This window comes from Schistocerca gregaria, chromosome 8 (genome assembly GCF_023897955.1).
Source record: "Schistocerca gregaria isolate iqSchGreg1 chromosome 8, iqSchGreg1.2, whole genome shotgun sequence".
NCBI classification, from domain to species: Eukaryota; Metazoa; Arthropoda; class Insecta; order Orthoptera; family Acrididae; genus Schistocerca; species Schistocerca gregaria.
In genome coordinates, this window is record NC_064927.1 from 373,686,289 (window position 1) to 373,705,472 (window position 19,184).

General features: G+C 40.7%; 1 protein-coding gene across 1 annotated transcript in view; it reads left to right on the forward strand.

The window, feature by feature from the left end:
* LOC126285200 (uncharacterized) overlaps positions 1-8,060 on the forward strand; it is a 111,664-nt gene extending 103,604 nt beyond the window's left edge. The window contains exon 14 of the mRNA XM_049984506.1: positions 113-8,060. Within this exon, the coding sequence (XP_049840463.1) occupies positions 113-6,922 (6,810 nt within the window). The 3' untranslated portion in view covers positions 6,923-8,060. The remainder of the gene's footprint in view (positions 1-112) is intronic.
* Positions 8,061-19,184: the final 11,124 nt, after the last annotated feature.

Here is a 19,184-nt window from a genome sequence, read left to right on the forward strand (position 1 = left end):
GGAGGCTGGAGCCCCTGCCGAGGCGGACCAGACTGGGGAGGCTGGAGCCCCTGCCGAGGCGGACCAGACTGGGGAGGCTGGAGCCCCTGCCGAGGCGGACCAGACTGGGGAGGCTGGAGCCCCTGCCGAGGCGGACCAGACTGAGGCTGCCGGAACTGCTGCAGAGCCCGACCAAAATGAGGGGACTGAAGCTCCTGCAGAGCCGGCCGAGAAAGAGGCGATTCAAACTCCTGCTGAACTGAACCAAAGTGAGGCAGCTGGAACTACTGCACAGTTTGTCAGAAGTGAAGTGGTTGGAGCTGCAGACCCCGACCTAATTCAGGCTCTGGGAGTTGTGCCAAGATCCACTGTGGCAGTTGCGAATGCAGGTTTAACTGAGGCAGAGATGGCTATGACAGATCCTAGGCAAACTAAGGAAGTTGCAAAACTAGTAGTAACTGATTTGTCTGTGGAGATAGATTTATCTGAGAAAATCGAAGCAGCAGCAGAGCCTGGTGAAGTTGAGGCAAATCATATTGGGACAGCAGTAGCTTCAGGTCATGCAAATGTACCTCTGGAGTCGAACCAAACTGAGACAGTTGTGGGAATACATGTCATGGAGAAAGTGGTATCAGGTGCAGAGCTAGTTGAAGCTGAAACAGAACATAGTGTGGCACTAATGGCAGCTGGACAGACAACCCTAGTTCTGAAACCATGCCAGAGTGAAACATCTAAGCTGATAGAAGTAACAGAGATAGGTGCTGCATCTTGTGAGCCAGAGCAAGCTGAGGCGTCTGCTGCCGAGCCAGAGCAAGCTGAGGCGTCTGCTGCCGAGCCAGAGCAAGCTGAGGCGTCTGCTGCCGAGCCAGAGCAAGCTGAGGCGTCTGCTGCCGAGCCAGAGCAAGCTGAGGCGTCTGCTGCCGAGCCAGAGCAAGCTGAGGCGTCTGCTGCCGAGCCAGAGCAAGCTGAGGCGTCTGCTGCCGAGCCAGAGCAAGCTGAGGCGTCTGCTGCCGAGCCAGAGCAAGCTGAGGCGTCTGGTGCCGAGCCAGAGCAAGCTGAGGCGTCTGGTGCCGAGCCAGAGCAAGCTGAGGCGTCTGGTGCCGAGCCAGAGCAAGCTGAGGCGTCTGGTGCCGAGCCAGAGCAAGCTGAGGCGTCTGGTGCCGAGCCAGAGCAAGCTGAGGCGTCTGGTGCCGAGCCAGAGCAAGCTGAGGCGTCTGGTGCCGAGCCAGAGCAAGCTGAGGCGTCTGGTGCCGAGCCAGAGCAAGCTGAGGCGTCTGCAGCCGAGCCAGAGAAAGCTGAGGCCCCTGCTGTCTCCAGGTCAGAGGAAACTGAGGCGTCCCCTGCTGCATCGGAGTTAGGGTCAACAGAGGTTGTAGCTGTTTCTGACAAAAGTGGGACAACTGTGGAAGCTGACCAAAGTAGGGCTCCAGTGGTCACTGCAAGACCCAGCGAAACTGAGGCTCTGGTGGACAGTACAGGGCCAGGTGAAACTGGGACTCCGGTGGACACTGCGGGGGCAGTCAAAATTGTGGCTCCGCCTGCAGCACAGCCAGATGAAAGTGAGTCACCAACAGCACTTGCAGATTCAGACAAATGCGAGCCACCAGTAGCCACAGGAGAGTCTAATCAGTCTGATGATTTGGCAGTAGCTGCACAGCCAGACAAATCAGAAGCAGCTGCCACAGAACAAAGTGACACACCTAAGAGTTTTGAGGGTGTTGACAAATTCAAATTATGCAATCAAGTAGGCAGTTCTGATGAATTGAGTTCATTAACTGAGCGATCTTCACAAGCAGATCAGCAGTTACCACCATTGACTGATTCAGATCAAATAAAAGCTACAGAATCAAGCATAAAGCCTGAAATTAGTAAGGAGGGAAGCTCAACAGATAAAGCGGAAACAGGTGATACAGGTTTGGTATATCACAGTTCCTCATCACTGAAGAGAAAAGCAGTTTCTTCGGGATCTGATGCAGATAATTTAAAAGACTATGTGAAGCCATGTAAACTGGTGAAATCTTCTGATGTTCCTGATACTACTTCCAGCAAAATGGAGAAATCATATAGTTCCCAAGAAGTAGGGGAGGATGTGAAAATATCGAACATTAATGTTGAGGAATGTGAATTAGTTGAGAAGAAAGAAAGCGATATTTCTTCCACTGCTGTTTCTACATTATGTATGGAAGAAACACTGTCTTCAGTTGATACAGAATGTGAAGAAAGTTCCTCATTAGGGATGGGAGCTACAGAAACAGAACAACTTTCAAAATCTCTTGCTGATACCTTATGCAATAAAATGGCTGACACAGATAAGGAAGTATGTAATTCTCCATGTAACATTGATTTAAAGAAAGAAACTGCAGAAGCAACTGAACATACATTGCCAAGTGTTGCAAATTCTCTGTCATTAGTTAGAGATAGTGCCTCAAAGAACATAGGTCATTATGTTTCTAGTGCTCGTGAAGAAGTAAATACAAGTTGTGTTACTGAGGAAATTTCTGACGTAGACCAGACATTGAAGGCCACAAAAGTGGAAAATGAAGTTTTTCCACGTAGTGAAGAGTCTAACGAAATATCAGTTCACCATGAGAGGTGTCACACTGAACAGAGTTCTTCTGTGACACCAGAACTTAATTCTGAAATATTGGAAAGAAGTTTAGAGGAAAATGTTCTGAAGAATAAAGTGGGAGGTGATTTGCTGTCATTGAAGAAAGCAGATACATTAGTGGATCTTGAGTCTCAACCTGTCTGTGCTGCAGAGTCTGAAACAACTAACAGTGTGCAACCTTTAACCTGTAAATCTCAAGAAAAATGTCAAAGTCAGATCACACCTAATGTGGATATTTGTGCAACTGTCCAAATTGCTGGTAATAAGAACTCGTTTTCTGATATTACAGATGGGCAGATGGAAATTGAAAGCAAACCAGGAGGGGAAACACCAGAACCTTCTGCTTCGGAGATAGAAGAGAAGGACGAACCATCTTCAGAGGTAACGACAGAAACTGCAGTGGTTTTGCCTCTACATCCAACACTACATTCTGAAGAGATCGTTCCCATGGATGTTGATAAAAATGTGCAGTCAGTAACACCAAGCGAATATGGCATAATTTCCAAATCTAGTTTGACAGAAAAGTCAGCATTAGACATAGAAGTAGCAGTCGTTAAGATTGAGGATGCTGTACAGTGTGAACCAAATACGACAAATGTGGTTCCTCAGGCATCCAGTACTGTCAGTGCTAGACAGGAGCAGCTGCATGCGGCAACAGATGCTGCTGCAGATCTGTCGGCATCAGCAGAAACCAAACTAGGACTTGCCAGAGAGTTGTCAGATGATATGGGGAAGAAAGAAGTATCATCGAAATTTGTGGATGTTTTCCCACAGTCAGTACAAAACACTACAGTGTTACCATCAGAAAAGACATTGTCCATTTCTAACACTTCTGCAGAATTAATAACAAGTTCTAAGGTGCCTTTGTGTGTAGAGCCAATCCTTACATCTGAAGCACTGATGAGTCGAGCAGTTACATCTACAAAGGATGAAGTGCCAGATCAACAAAATGTGACAAGAATAAGTCCTCTCACAGCCAGTGCCACCATTATAGGTGAAGGAAAGTTCCCTAAAGACACAGTTGCTGTGCCATTGCCATCAGATGATGTCGAAATGTCAAAACCAAACATTAATCCAGTAGACAATTCCTCAGATGGTTCTCCATGTAACATACGAAAGACTCTGCAACATGAAACAGAAACTTCCAGTGCGAGGGTGTGTCTTCAAATCGACAGCTCAAAACATGTATCATCTTCAGACAGAATGGATACAAATTTGGAAACAGTGCATGTAGTTTTAAGTACATCAGAGGTAGCACCAATGAGCCCAGTAATGACAGTCGCATCCAGTAAAACTGAAGAAATTAAAGCACTGGAAGAACTAAAGGGTCAAGGTGTGGTGCCTCATGAAGAAACTACTGCAAAGATAGCTGCATCATCAGCTATAACAGAAAGTAAAGGAACTTTGCCAGCAGAAGATCATTGGCGCAAGAAAGAGTTACTTGGAGACAAAAAGCCTGCAGTTAGCTCTGATAAACCTGAAAATGAAAAAACAGAATGTAAAAATATTCTCATGGCTACCTCAGTAAGTGTAAAAGCCACTTTGAGCCCATCAGAGTCTGATGAAGTATGTGAAGAAACAAGTCAAGTGGCCATTGAAGACACCATAATTTCAGATGGTGCAGTTAGTACTCCAAATGCAAAAGCAGATTCTGAAGTTGGGCATGAGAATGTAGAACAGGTAAAGCGAACAGGAGAAATTGTCCTTGAAAAGGGTAACAAAGTAGGCTCTGAATCCTTGCCTAAAATGGGTGTTCATCAAACTCACAGTAGACCAGAGCCATTAACCCAGCCAGAAAGTGCACTTTCAGTTGCCTCTAATGTTACAAAGAATTTAAAAAATGCAAAAGCAGAAGTAGAGGAACTTCAGATGCCAGAAGTTGCATTTTGTTCAGATAAATTGTCAGGTGCAAGTGTAGTGGGAACAGACAAAATGCCCTCAAGTATTAACACACATACATCTAAAGCAGCTGAGTTGTCCAAAGAAACAACTAATGAGACAGGAACAGCCATGCTGGATTTGAAGGAATTGGCACATTCACAAGCAGATGAGACTCTAGTGGCAGAGAGGACATTTGTATCTGATGATGAAGCTAAAGTCAAGTCTGGAGAACCTAAATTGTGCACAGTAACTGAAAATAATCTGACAACTTCACAGACAGTAACAGAAACACTTGAAGTGGTGAAATCATCAGAAACAGCTCAATCCATGAAAGCACTGACAAAATCATCAAACAAATCTACTGTAGTCTCATCACATTCTGAAGCAGAAACATCAGTTGTAGATGCCAAGTCTAAAGTAGTTACATCAACAGTAGAGATTGTTTCTGAAAAACTTGAAAGTATGGTGCCTCCACTAAATCAGTTTACAGGTGAGCAGGTGGCAATGGCTTCTGAAGGTACAGAACGTGAAATGAAAACCACGGGACTCCAGACTCCTCGAGGAACGACTGAAGTTCCTGGTGTACCAGGCTTGGACATAACTCCTCCTGCTGTATTAAGTTCACAAATATCTCAAAATATGATGTTGAAATTGGAAAAAGAACAGAAAGAAACTGAAACTCCAGTTTCTGAAACAGAAATTCTTCAGCAAGTCGACCGGTGTTTGGAAACTAAGGAACCATCAAACAAAGAAATGCCATTAGGAAGGACATCATTGACTGCAGATGTGCAGGAAATTGAAGCACCACATACTCCAGCAGTTAAATCTGAGGAAAGTGTTGCACATGCCTCGGATCAACTCTCAGAACAACAACATTGTGGGGGCAAAAGAAAATTGTCTCAAGAAAGATCTTCTGAACAAGCGGCAAAATCTGAGGTAACAAAGCAGACTGTTACTGATGTGCCTTCAGTATTAGGTTGTGAGATACCTGCAAAGATGATTGAATGTGTTCAAAAATCTTCAAACAAAGTGCAAGGTCAAAATGCACAAAAGACATTGATTGCTCCTGAATTGGCCTCATCTTCTGTCCATGAATCATCAGAAATAGTGAAAGATTCTGTGACACAATTGGACTCAAGTTGTGCCATGCCAGAAGAAGTAGAAACAGCATTTACTTCAGAATCAGAAACTTCAACAAGATCCAAACTGGTGGCATCTATAGAAATGGAAGAAGAGAGGCAAATGATTGTAGTACAGATAAATAAATCAGGTGAAGTAGAGCAGTCCTTGAAGGGGAATGATACACAGAGTGTAAAAGTATCATGTGTGGAATCTGAGAAAAGGTTAGCTTCACAGCAAGCTATATTAGAAAAGACAGAAAAATCATTACAGTCTTCTGAGGTGCCAACATCTACAGGTTTAATAAGTGAAGAATTATTTGTAAGAAAAACAGCTGATGATACATCTGAATTGTGTGGCAAAGCCTCAGTTAATCAGGGCAGTGTAAGTGTTTCAGTTACACCAAGGTCTTCCGATGAAACGAGTTTGTTTGAAAAGGTGGCAACAAAAGAAATTGGAAGTGATGGTATCAGTGCTAGTCAAAATTCTCTTACAGCTAAGAATAAAGCTTCTGTGGATTGCAGTACATCAGAATTTGTTCCTGATAAAACTAATTCAGAAACTGCTGAAACTGAGACAGCAGGTGAAATTTTGCTTCATTCAAGGGACCTAACTAAAACATCAGAACATCATTTTATGAAGGAGAAAACTAATGAGGAAACTGTTGAATTGCGTGCAGCAAGTGAAAAATTTAAAGGGACAGACTTATGCTTAGCCGTGGAAGATGTGCCCGATTGTGACAAAAAGATGGATCAAAAGTTGGCAAAACAAGAAAAAATACAGGATACCCCAACAAATGTTGACTCTGTATTACTATCTACGTCTCTTCAGTCTTCTGTTGAAGAAAAAGTAATTGAAAATTCTGAAAGTAGTTTAGGCACAGCTGGCAATCATCTTAGTCAGTCTGCCGCATCAGAGGAGTCGAAACCTGATGAAAAACCTGTCAGCAGTGAGGATGACGGTAATTCATGTGAAAAGGAAGATACAGAAAAAAATCAGACACATTCACCAGCTTCAGATCCATTGGCAAAGGAAAATGAAAGTGATTCACAAGCTCGTGTTAAACATAAAGTCAACAGTGATACTGATGGTGAACGAACAGAAGTTTCAATAAAAAGAAAAGTCTGGGAAAGTGAAAATGAGACCGAAGTTAGCCCTAAAAAAGTAAAGATTGATGACTGTAATATTGGTATACCATCTTCTATTTCTGATGCCCAGTGTTCTAAAAGTCCAGAATCACTAAAGAGGAAGAGTGCAAGTGATGATGCAGAAACTGGTGATCAGGATAGTAATACTGAAAAGAAAAAACCTAAAGTGGAAACATCAGAGCAGTGATTTTTGTTGTTGGTGGTACCAGTTCAGAGGAATTCACACACATTCCAAGTTAAGTTAGTTTTTCTTTGTTCTTGTGTGTTGTGGAAGAGTTAATTTATTTATGTATAGGATTTGTTTGTGTGTTTGATGCCAGATGTTAATACATTTTGGTGCTTTTTGCACGCACATTACTATACAATCAGAGGTCTTCTTTCCTGTGGAATATGTTAATAGTGTCTAAAAGACTCTGGAATTCTTTCCTTCTCTGTGGGTAATTGGAAGGGGTTAGCATGGGATGGGAAAGTGGATGATGTGAAATAGAGGTGCTGTGGTATTCACAGGTTTTATATGAAAGTATATATATTATATGAACTATTGAAATTATATATAATCCAACAGTATTTACATGTCAAGTGAAGATCTGGCTGAACTAGAACTGTTTTGTAAAATTGCAATAATAATCAGTTCAACACTCCCTGCCACAGTTTTGCTGTTACAGAAATTTGGGTTTTGCTCCCATGTCTAGTTTTATGCAGCATCCAAGTACAATGTGTCTAACTTTTTGTAGCAGTCAGTTTTCACAAAGATTCTGTATTACAGGTTTCAGGCATATTGCATTTGAACTATGTGATATAATTTAGTCTTCCACTGGCAGAGTTTTTAATTATTTTTTATATGTTAATGCAGGTTCCTACAGTTCCTATGTCTTCAGTTTTGTATTTGAAATAATATCAGCCGTGTCGCCTTTGTCACTAGTCAATCTTCCATTTGTGAGATAGACTGATTTAATTACTACTGTAATATTTTTATGCATTGTCCAAACAACAGGTTTTTGAAGCAACTTGTATTTCTGTCAATCTCTTCATTAAAACTTTTCTTTACACATGTTTATATACACACCTCTGCATTTATGTAGCAAACGAAAGAACTACCACCTGTATTTTCTTTATTTGCTTCATTTATTTTGTTCTTTATTTGCTATGTACTGTTAGTTTGTAATGACTTTGTCTCTTAGTGGAGAGTTTATATGTAGTACAATAACACATTCTGTGTAAGATGATGGACAGTTTTTGTTGTACAGGCTACTTATGTTCAGACACTTTACATCTGCTGTGCTGCAGATAATTGGTCAGGATGAATAAAATACATTTTATACCAATCATTAGTTGTCATTAAATGTGATGTGTGATGTTTATTTTTGTTTTCCTCACAAATCCTTTATAAGCAAGCAGAATATACAGTAAAGCAACATGTTACTTGAACAGCAGATTTGGATGAACTGTAATTTGTGTTAAATTTCTAAAACAAGTTAACAGTTGTTACAATAGCAGAAATAACAGAATGGATCAAGAAACAAAAATTAGTGAAGGCACCTACTCACCTGTAAGGCATTCAGCTAAGCATGGCACTGTTACAAAATTACAATTACCAAGTTTACTTAGCTTGCTTACTTAATATGTTATATCATGTCATCACCTTGGAAGATAGAAGGCTAAGAAAAGGTAGAAATAAATAGTAGTAATAAGTTGTAAAGGAGAGTGGAATGATATAGTCATGGTCAGATGATATAGCAACTAAGCAAATTTGTTGTTACTATTGACATGACTGTAAACAACCCCTAAATTTGTGGAACATAGATAAATTAGAGATGGAGCATGTTTGTATCTAAATTTCTCACTGGAAAGCTATATTCACATCATTATCATATGAAAGTGAACACTGAGCAGACAGCTTTTTTCTTCACTGTCTTCATTCATGTTGAACTACAGAGTACGAACACTACACTAACTACTCCCAGATGGAGTAGAGAGTCATTACTGTAAGAAAAGACAACTACTCACTGTATAGAAGCAGCATTGAGAAGATAATAGGCAGGTAAATGAGAAAACAAAAAGACGGAAACTACATAAGAGGGAGGCAAAGCAGGGCAGATGATTACTTTTTATTAATGAAATGTGTGTGTGCAAGTGCTTTAACAATGCCTCAAAACAGTATCGTAATGTGTTAAGAGACAGATAAGGCAGAGTACTTAAGGAGTTAATTGTTTTAAATTCAGAAATGAAAAGTAAGCAAATACCCTCATACCTATGTAATTTAACCTAAATGAAAAGTTTTAAACACCACTTTCACTCCCGAATTTCAAGTCCATTTAAGAGGTCCAAGAAGTCATAGCGTTTAATTTTCAGAATAACTCCTTTGTTGAATTTGAAGGATTACACCACAATGTATTTGGAGAGAAAGAAAATATGTTCACGTCAAACGGTCCAGAATTGTATCTGTGTGTCTATAGAAGAGGTACTTTTTTTTTTTTTGCATGAAATTTTTAACATCTTTAATAAAGTAGTAATATCCTTTTGAAATTTCAGTTTGGACTACGGTTTTAAAATGTACCATGTCTTTGGGAGTAATGTGTTTCAAAGTGATACCTTGGGTAATATTATAGATTCAAGAAAGAGTGAGGAGGACTGCCGTATAAAGTACCAAGTATTAATTTTTGAGCACTAGCAAATTTTATGGAATCAAAAGTGTAAAGTATGACACTGCAGGTGAAAGAATCACACATGTTCACAGCAATTGGTGCTTACTCAGATTTGTAACAGGACCTTCCACCTAAACCACAATTTTCTGTTTGGAATCTCAGGGCAGGTAGAAGTAAATCAGTCCTGTACTCAGGCAATGAGCATTGGGGAAGAGACGGGAATCCTGTGTTATGGGTAAAATGATTTGCTTTGCTTTTTCACCAACCTGTTGTCAATTGTGTCTCTGTATTGTGTGGATGAATATATTGGCTGCCTCTTGAACAAGGAAACAATATCAGAATTCTTTCTTGGAGTGTATATACGTGGTCAAGTTAGTAAATTACTTGTGTGCTGCTTTTTGGTTAAAGTATACAGTGCATGGCAAAACGGCACTACCCAAAACTAGCCCCTGGGCAACTGTTGTCCACCATAGGCATTAGATAATGAGGTAAATGAGGGTTGCGGAGATGTGTGTGGGCAAATAGATGTGCAACTGTTGAGCAGATCTCGTAGATGAACCAAGGGGATACCAACAGTGTCTCCCATTCAATGAATACTGCTGCATATGGGCCTCCGTAGCAGGTGCCTGGCTCATGCAACCATGCTGAAATGTCGTGTGGCTGGGGCCTCCCATCCGGTAGACCGTTCGCCTGGTGCAGGTCTTTCGAGTTGACGCCACTTTGGCGACCTGCGCGTCGATGGGGATGAAATGATGATGATTAGGACAACACAACACCCAGTCCCTGAGGAGAAAATCTCCGACCCAGCTGGGAATAGAACCCGGGCCCGTAGGATTGACTGTCTGTCACGCTGACCACTCAGCTACCGGGGCGAACGCAACCATGCTGACTACTGTGCAGTACTATAACTGGGCATCCACTGAGTGGAGATAGGTGGGTTTCTCAGATGAATCGTGTTTTATGCTCCATTAGACAGTTGGCCATTGGCGTGTATGACAATACGTCTGAAAGCAAACACCCTGCAACAGTTGTCGGAAGGATCTAGGCCAGAAGAGGGAGTGGTGTGGTCTAGGGAGAATTTTCGTGGCATTGTGTTTGTGATCTAGTCATTCTGGTAGACACAGTAGAGAAACACAAGTATATATCTACCCTTGAGGGCCATATACACCCCTACAAGCAGTTTGCTTTTCCTTGGCAGTGGGATGTCACACTCTTCACTCTGTGTGTGGGGTGGGGGTGGGCGGTCGTTGAAGACCACTAGGATGAGTTTACTGTACTCCTCTGGCCACCAAACTACCTAGATTTAAACCCAATCAAGAATCTGTGGGGCCACCTTATCGGGCTGTACATGCCATAAATCCTCATCTGAGAAACTCAGTGCAGCGGGACACGCCACTCGAAGTCAGGTTAACCCATCCCTGTTGATACCTTCCAGAACCTCATTGACACTTTTCCTGCCTGTCTCGTAGCGGTTAGCACTGCAGAACGTGGTTATTCAGGCTTTTGACAGGTTATCACATGAATGTGACTGGACAGTGTAGAACTTGGTATTTTCTGAATTGAAGGTTCATGTATCTGCACAATGAACAATGATGCAACAAAATCATTAAATATATGAAACACAGTGTCTTCACAAACATGCACTCTAGGCCAGGCCTGCTCACTAATGATGTCAGTTCTACAGAGAAGTATTGCTTTCCAGTGGCTGATTAATACCTTTCATAGCAAATTTATTTGAGACTTACATTTCTTTTAATTAATGGGGTGAAGAACACAGAGCAGCTGAGTATGAAACCTGATAATGCTTAAGAATAGTGAAAGCCTTATGATGGATGTAGTTTTGAGCTGAAGTTTAAACTGACATCTTGTATTTTGCGACTATTTTATTCACACATAAAAACACTGAATGTCAATAAATTACACTGATTTGCTTTTCACTAAAGTATCAGTGTCTAGTACCACTTTCAGAGCACTGCTAATTCAAAGATAAGTTTTAAAATTGCAGTTTTTGAGCTACTTTTGTTCGACTTTGTTCTCTTCATTGTGTAGAAAGTCTATTGGACAAGTATGTAGTTCCAAACATCAACATAAGCATAACTGAAAATGTGAAGTTGTGGAAGTTCCACTTTTTCTGAGCAAAAAGCAGAATTTCACTGCTGCAAGCTGTTCATAAAAATAAGCCATTGCAAAAATGGCAATCCCACAAAACATTTGTCACTTTAAACTCTGCTCTAAACTAGCACTTGGCTTACTGACTCTGGAATATTTGCTTTATGCATACCCAGTGGCAAAACACGGTGCTACAAAAGCCCTCCCCACCAAGAAATTCGTTCGTTTTCTTTTGGGTACCCCCTTGCAGATATATGACGGAGGCTAAGGCTCAAGCATCCCAGTAGCAGCGTTCTTGAATGTCAAGACCTTAAAAAAAGCTCAAGAAGTGCACTGATATGTGAAGGTAATGCTCACTGATTTTAAGTTTCAATGGTACAGTGTGCCAAGAGTTCGCCACTATTTCCAGTTATCAATAAGGATTACTTCTTGAAAGTTCATTGCCACGTGTTTGGAGCAATTGAAAAAGATGGATTTGTGGTGAAACTGTTTATGGATTTTGCATCACGATAATGCACCAGCTTGTACTTCATTGCTTGTTTATGAATTTTTACCCAGATGCCAGCCTTCATATTTGCTAGACATGGTCCCGTGCAACTTATGTCTGCCCCCCCCCCCCCCCCCAAAAAAAAAAGAAAGGAAAAAAACACCATAGGCTCATGGTTTTGCTCACATAGGTGAGATGAGAAACATGTTCCTGAGAGACTGAAAAGCTATTTCGTAATGTTACAGAAGTGTTTTGGGAAGTGAAAAATGCACTGGCATGAAAGTATAACATCTAATGGGACTATTTTGAAGGGGATAACATTGGTGCAGCTGAATAAATAAAAATCTTTCCAAAAATCAAATATTCCAATTGTTTTAATACACTTCGTATTTTCGTTTGGCATCCTTAACAACCGACAATATTTCTGGCTTCATTTACTAATTCTTGAGGATGGTTGCGAGACTTTACTAGGTAAAGTGTTTGCTGACAATATCGGGATATTTCATCATAGTGAAGCACGTTCTGCAGCCCATAAATGCAGTAAAGTGTAAGAAAATCCATCTCGTGATGACAGAAGGGAAAGGGTTTCAGAATTGATGGCCTTTGATCCTGTAAACATATTGTTAGGGTAAAAGGTGATCTGTTGGTCATAGCTCAAATTCACAGATCGATTTTTAAAGGGGCTTGTGAGCTTTATCAAATGATCAATCATGTTCATTTACTGACAACTTGCATTGTCACAAAAATACAGCAGAAAAAGAATAAACTGATGTTGACTAATTGGTTTTACTTATTCAAATCTAAAATGAATAAAATTATTTTTTTTGCAAACAAGAATTTAGGGTGTAAGGCTTCATTGGAGAACCACCACATGAGATAATGTAAATGTTATTCTTATTTGTATTTGGATTAACAAGAATATTGTGGGAGCCTAGAGATGACTGGTCACACTACCATTGCCTTCCTCTGATCTTCAGACCGACTTTCTCGGCCAGTTACAGGGAGAACTACAGTTTAACATAGACTCTGAAACATGGGTTTATGCGGCAGTTTTCACATGTACAAATCATGCCCGGAGGTGAAAGGAGATAAGATAAAAATCCTAGGGCTGGCTGGGGATTTAACGCTGGACCTTGGAATTCACAGTTGGACACTTACCCATTGAGCAACTGAGCTACCTAATTAATAATTATTATTGTAACATTGTAAATAATCACAACTGTAATCGAAGTATTAGAACAAGTAGTGGCCTGCTACTTTGTCTCCCTAATGTTCCATGCATGCCTTATCACACACACTGTTGAGCTCTTTGGAACCATCTGAATAGAAAAATAACAAAAATATTAATATATGGGACAAGTTCCATGACTGAATTGTCACCTTATGGAAGGTGTGATTCTTCCTGTATTAATTTTAGAGGAAGTGAGATTTATTGTTAACATCAAATCAAATTTGTTAGAACAAATTCAAAATTGGGCAACACATTTGTACAATACTGATGGTACATTGTTTCTCCTCTCCATTGTAGTAAACAAGTGTATTTTAATACAATGTCCAGGGACGATTGAGTTAGGATGGGTGCGTCATGTGAGTGTTAGGGTGAGCTAGTGAATTTCTCAAAATGAGAATCATAACAAGAACTTCAGTGCCACATTTGAAATTTATTGCTCCAGGCCCTAGTACTGAGGGATACCACAAAAGAGATGAGCTATGGCAATGGGATGCTGCCACAGTCAGAATGAGAGCATGGTTCCCTAAAAGATGAGCTAGCAAAAACATCTAAGTGGGAGAAGAGCTAGTAGACTAGAGAGTGACTGACTATCTCTCTCCTAGAATTCTTCTTGCTGGCCCAATCCATGTCCCTTACATGAAAATTTCCGTCTTTCATACTGGCCGGCAGAGGAGGACCCCAAGGCCTACTATGGTCAGCAACGCCCTAAAATAGTGCCTGTTGTCAGCAGTACCCATGGTGAAAACATTACCCACACAACTAGCCATGGGTAGGAGCACATCAAGTAACTTCCAGTACCCACCCACTAGGTCCAGCCACTGCCTCATCAAAGAACGCAATACCGAAATCATAAAACATAATAAAATTTTGAAAGAAAGATTCCTCAAACCTTGAGTGTCCCTCCCAGTCTGGTTTCTCAATACGCACACCCTCCCTCTTCCACAGAACCCATTTTATGGATCAAATGAATGTTGAAATATCTGTTGGTAGTCAAAGGTAAAGGGTTCCTTTGGACAGGTTGCCGACATTGACCAGGGAGCTTATTCTCTTGCGGGGTGCTGGAATAAAATTCTTTAAGTGATTCAGAGTGTACAAATCAAGGTAATATTGTCTGATATTACAAAAGAACATAAAGGATTTGGATTGTGTAATGAGCCCAACAGTTAGAAAACTTTACAAAAATAGAGGGGAAAATGGTGGTTCTTTGAGTCGTTACAGTGATGTGACACTGTTGGGATGGAAGTATCACCAGGGCAGTGATGGTGGTTGGAGTCAATGAATGTGGCACGGAAGCAACAGCCGGGCAGTGGCTAAGCTGGCATGCTTTCAGTGTGGAGCACAGCAGTGTGGCTGTTGTCATAGCCAGTAGTGTTTATGCTGCTGTGGATGGCTGTCTGGCCTCGCATGCAGCAGGGGACTGCAACACTCAGTCACAGAGGCAAATCAGCAAGGACTCATAGGCAAGTGTCAGTTCGAAGTGGGTTTACATATAACTGTGCAAGTTTTCAGAACAAAGATCTCTGCAGTCAAGTTCTGGGGCCAGTGACAAAAGTTTACAATACTACACTAATTAATATCTATGCTTTTCTCTTACATGAGAATGGTATACAACATTAGCAATTAAATTCTACACTTGGTAGAGAGACTATCCCAATGGGACCAAGTGTAGCACAGAATTCCCATATTACTATATATTATGTTTCGTTAAACAATTCTTCAGCATAAAGTACATAAACATGTAAATATATCACTCAAATGTAAGATTACTAACTTCTATGAGTGCATAATGGTTAAATCAGAAGTGTCGTGCAGCCTGAGGCACATTGCCAAAGTTTGCATGGCTCCCCGTCGGAGGTTTGAGTCCTCCCTCGGGGATGAGTGTGTGTGTGTTGTCCTTAGCGTAAGTTAGATTAAGTAGTATATAATCCTAGGGACCGATGACCTCAGCAGTTTGGTCCCATAGGAACTTAGCACAAATTTCCAAATCTTAAGCTAGGAAGGAGGGCTCATGCCTGAAGCATTCCATGTTCCTAACGGTTTCACTCATGGTATTAACCAGATGGCTGCTGCTCGGGTAAGAGGATCAGATGTAACACTAGGAATGACTACACAGTGTTTGTAGTGTTTAATGTTCCAGTCATTAACATGGGCAATCAAATGGTCAAGGGTAATTTGTCCCTGTTTTCGAGCCAATAAATGATTTTATAGACTCTATGAGATGAGTTTTGGTATTACTTGGCAATACACATAGGATGTCAGGGTGAATCAACACTAGGAGGGCTTCATGCAGGACAAACAGAAAAGGCTTAATACTATCATTATGTGCCTATATAAGACAGGCAGATAGTTAGCTGTTGGGCACAACTATGTCACAGATGGAACTGTTAAAGAGCGGTCCACTATTAACCAGAGTAACCCAATATGTCTGAGACATAAATGTATGATCCAAACAAAGTAAGGCCACTATAGTGTTTTGTGGCATAGAATATAGTAAGCTCTTACTGACCGGTATGAACCAGGCTTTGTATATCATGACAACAGTACAGGGCCTGGGAGGTATTTTAGTTTCTTCTAAAAATAGTTCAGATTCACAGTTATTTATCCCAGTGCTAAGAGACAGGGTAGGACATACGTAATAATTAAGTGCGAATGCAATATTGAAGCATATTAAGTGACACAGACAAGTGCATGTGACAGTCTTTACTAACAATCAATGTGTTCTTGCTTTGCTGAGGACATATTTCTGGGCAAATGGGAAGGGGCAAAGATTGTAACATTCAAATTCATAGTTTGCACAAATGACAGGCAACGAGACCTGCATGTTTAGTGCATCCAGGGACTATGACAATAAACTGTACACTAGTAGCTGAGTTGTAATATGGTAGAGTCAATTCCCATATGGGGTAAATCATCAACATAGGAGTCAATAAATGAAAGGAAATATTAGTTAATGTTTAATATTTGGTGGGTAACAGTTTGGGCTAAGCTTCTGTTGCAACCCCAGCTGAATAATAGACTGTGAAGTGCTGACATGTAACTGGGTTCATGTGTATTGTATAGCAAGATCTGTAACACCTTGGTTATTTCCAGCTTAACAATTAGGTATGATAATTTCTTATATACAGTGACTACTTCACACTGGACTGAGTTCCTAAGTTCTTCATATTGTTGTACCAGCTCGATAGCTACACTCTGGATTTGTCTGGTAGTGGCCAGAAAGCTATCTTCGATATGCAAAAGTTGCACTATTGATGAACAAGGATTTCATTATTTTGGGCATCAGCTTGGTCAGAGGTAGCGAACAGTGTCCTGAATGCTTACAAATCATGTGAGTCAGCACTCACGGGAATGCGGGCATAGCATGACACCTGCAGTTGGTCTTATGACCAAAGTGATCAGTTGGAAAAATTGACTGTAAATTTGTGGGTGCTGATAGCCCTGAATCCTAACACAAAATGGCAGTATAGTTTATATTGGTGGTGGTCATGCACCAGATCGAGTAGTAGTACTGTCAGACTCACAGACAATGGTAGAAAAAATGGAACCAACAACAAAGACATGTAAACATCAGAAAAAATCCTTGCTGACAATCTTAGAGCATAAATCTATAAACTTTACAATAAAAAGACATTTGTTAATGCAGACATATATGTACATGTAGATGTAAGTGTAACGCTTATCATTTCTAGTTGTGGAACATCAAATATCGTAAAGGGCCTCACTCCTTACAGTAGTAGGCACAGCTGGTAAAGCTTTGTATAAGTTAAGTTGTGTGCAAGTGAAGTGATAGTTGTAGGATGATATTGCTCAAGGCTTACAAAGACTGATAAGGCAGACTGAGACATAGATTCATGCTATAAATCTGCTGATTGGTATTGAAGATTTGTTCAGAATGTATGATGGACAAGGAAAGAAAAAGTAAATGGTTCATCAACCACAAAAGTGCATATTTATAAGTATTTTATATAGATTATAAATAGTTGTGAGTATTGACCAGTTTTAGATTCAAATCCAATTTTTTGTTTAAAGGCCCGTCCACACGCAACAATCTGTCTGCGCACATCACATCTGTGCAGACAGATCGTTGCATGTGGACAGAAGATTTGCACCAACCTGAGGTGTGTGCAAACCTGTAAGTTGGAGTTGGAGGTTTGAGCGAAACCTTTCAAATCTGTGGGTTCAAATCTCATCTGCGCAGACAAGTTGGAGCGTGTGGACAGGAGATCGCCGCAAATCTGGTGCAAAACAGCTGTATGCTCAGTCTAGTGATAGTATTTGTGCGCATAGGGCATTAAAATGACTGATACTCGTCAGTGTTCTCGAGAGTTTGTAAGTGAATTCATTGAAATATATAGAAACCACCCATGTTTGTGGAAGATTAAAAGTAAAGAATATAGTGACGCGAGACAAAAAGACAGCAGCATACAATGCTCTAATTGAAAAATTGCGGGCAGTTGACACCTCGGCAAACAGAGCAACAGTAATTTAAAAAAAAAAAATTCGTTGTGAACTGGCGAAAGTATTTGCAAATGGATGTCGAAACTTATAATTATCTGTTAAAGCTTGTAACCCCTCATATTATGAGAAAAAAATACTTGTATGAGAAGGGCAATTTCTCCTCATAAACAGCTGACGTAACATTAAGATTCATAGCAACAGGAAGGAGCTACAAGTATTTGGAATTTTCAACTGCAATATCGAACCAAGCATTGGGTAAAATAATACCCAACACATGAGAAGCTATTTACACTGTCCTGAAGGATGAGTTCATGAAGGCAAGTCAAGTAAATTAAGTCTGTCAGTGAACTGTTTACGGAAAAGAGTTATCCAAAGTTCAGAAATATAGAAGATCGGGTGTAAGAGTTGATCAAGTATACCAGCCAATGTTATGGTATTTTGATCTGCTTGGCTTTCTTAGTGATCAAGAAACGCCAAGACCAAGCAGGAGTGCAATTGAAGATGAAATTGGAGTGTCAATGTGCCAGGAAATAGAACACGAGGTAATGTAAAACAAAACAGGTTCGCCCTGCAACTCTTGCTGTAAATGTACGTGAGAAAACTGCATTCGCTTTAGCAGCCACTGTCTACACCATTTTGACCACCTTCTGTTTCCTGCGGTTGGTCTGAATGTTTTTTGCAACACAAGTTGCGAACACAGACCACAACAGAACTTCCTCCATTTCTATATTTCAAAGTAACTGAATTAAGTTTCTGGCGTTTATGAGGAGTGTAGTCGCTTGCCACTGATATTTCTTTTCTACACCGACAGATGGCGGGTGAGTAGTAGATTGGGGTTTGTGTCGTGTGAACACTCCACATTTGCAGTGATCTTTTGCATGGACAGACATCTGCGCCAATGTCTGCACGGACAGATGCCGTGGACTGGGCTTAAGGGTCCAGCCACAAGCACTGTTATGGGTCCATGAGCGAATCGGTCATAAAAGTTTGTGTGTCAACAGAGAATAAATGCATCTCATTTACAGCTATCATGTTCTTTCTGTTGATAGCGGCTTTAAAATTTCTTTCAGAAAAGTGTAGTTATTTTAAATCAGGGACTTATACGACAAAGTAAACAGCTAAGCATGTGCCTCGCCAAAAGTTGAGGCATGTGGACCAATTTACATGAATCCAGTACACGTGATGAAATCATAGAAGAAAAGAATCAGAGGTGCAAGGAGCAACACAGTTTGAATTTATCTCACAATCAGATTGAATAAAATTTAATAGTTTTCACATAGTATGGTGGAGCTGCATAGCAGTTTATTGTAGAGAAATCTAAGTGAAACTTAGGTGTGTTTTCCTCATGGATTGGTCAGGTGGGTTTCACAAACAACAGTAAACTAGTCAGATGACACAAGGTACAGACCAATATTCATGTCAGAAGGAGAATGAAGGCAAGCATAAGGGAGGCTGGGAAGGTAATTCTGATCCTCTGTTCAGGCTTATGGCATCCTATGAAACCCAGGACTTTGCACCC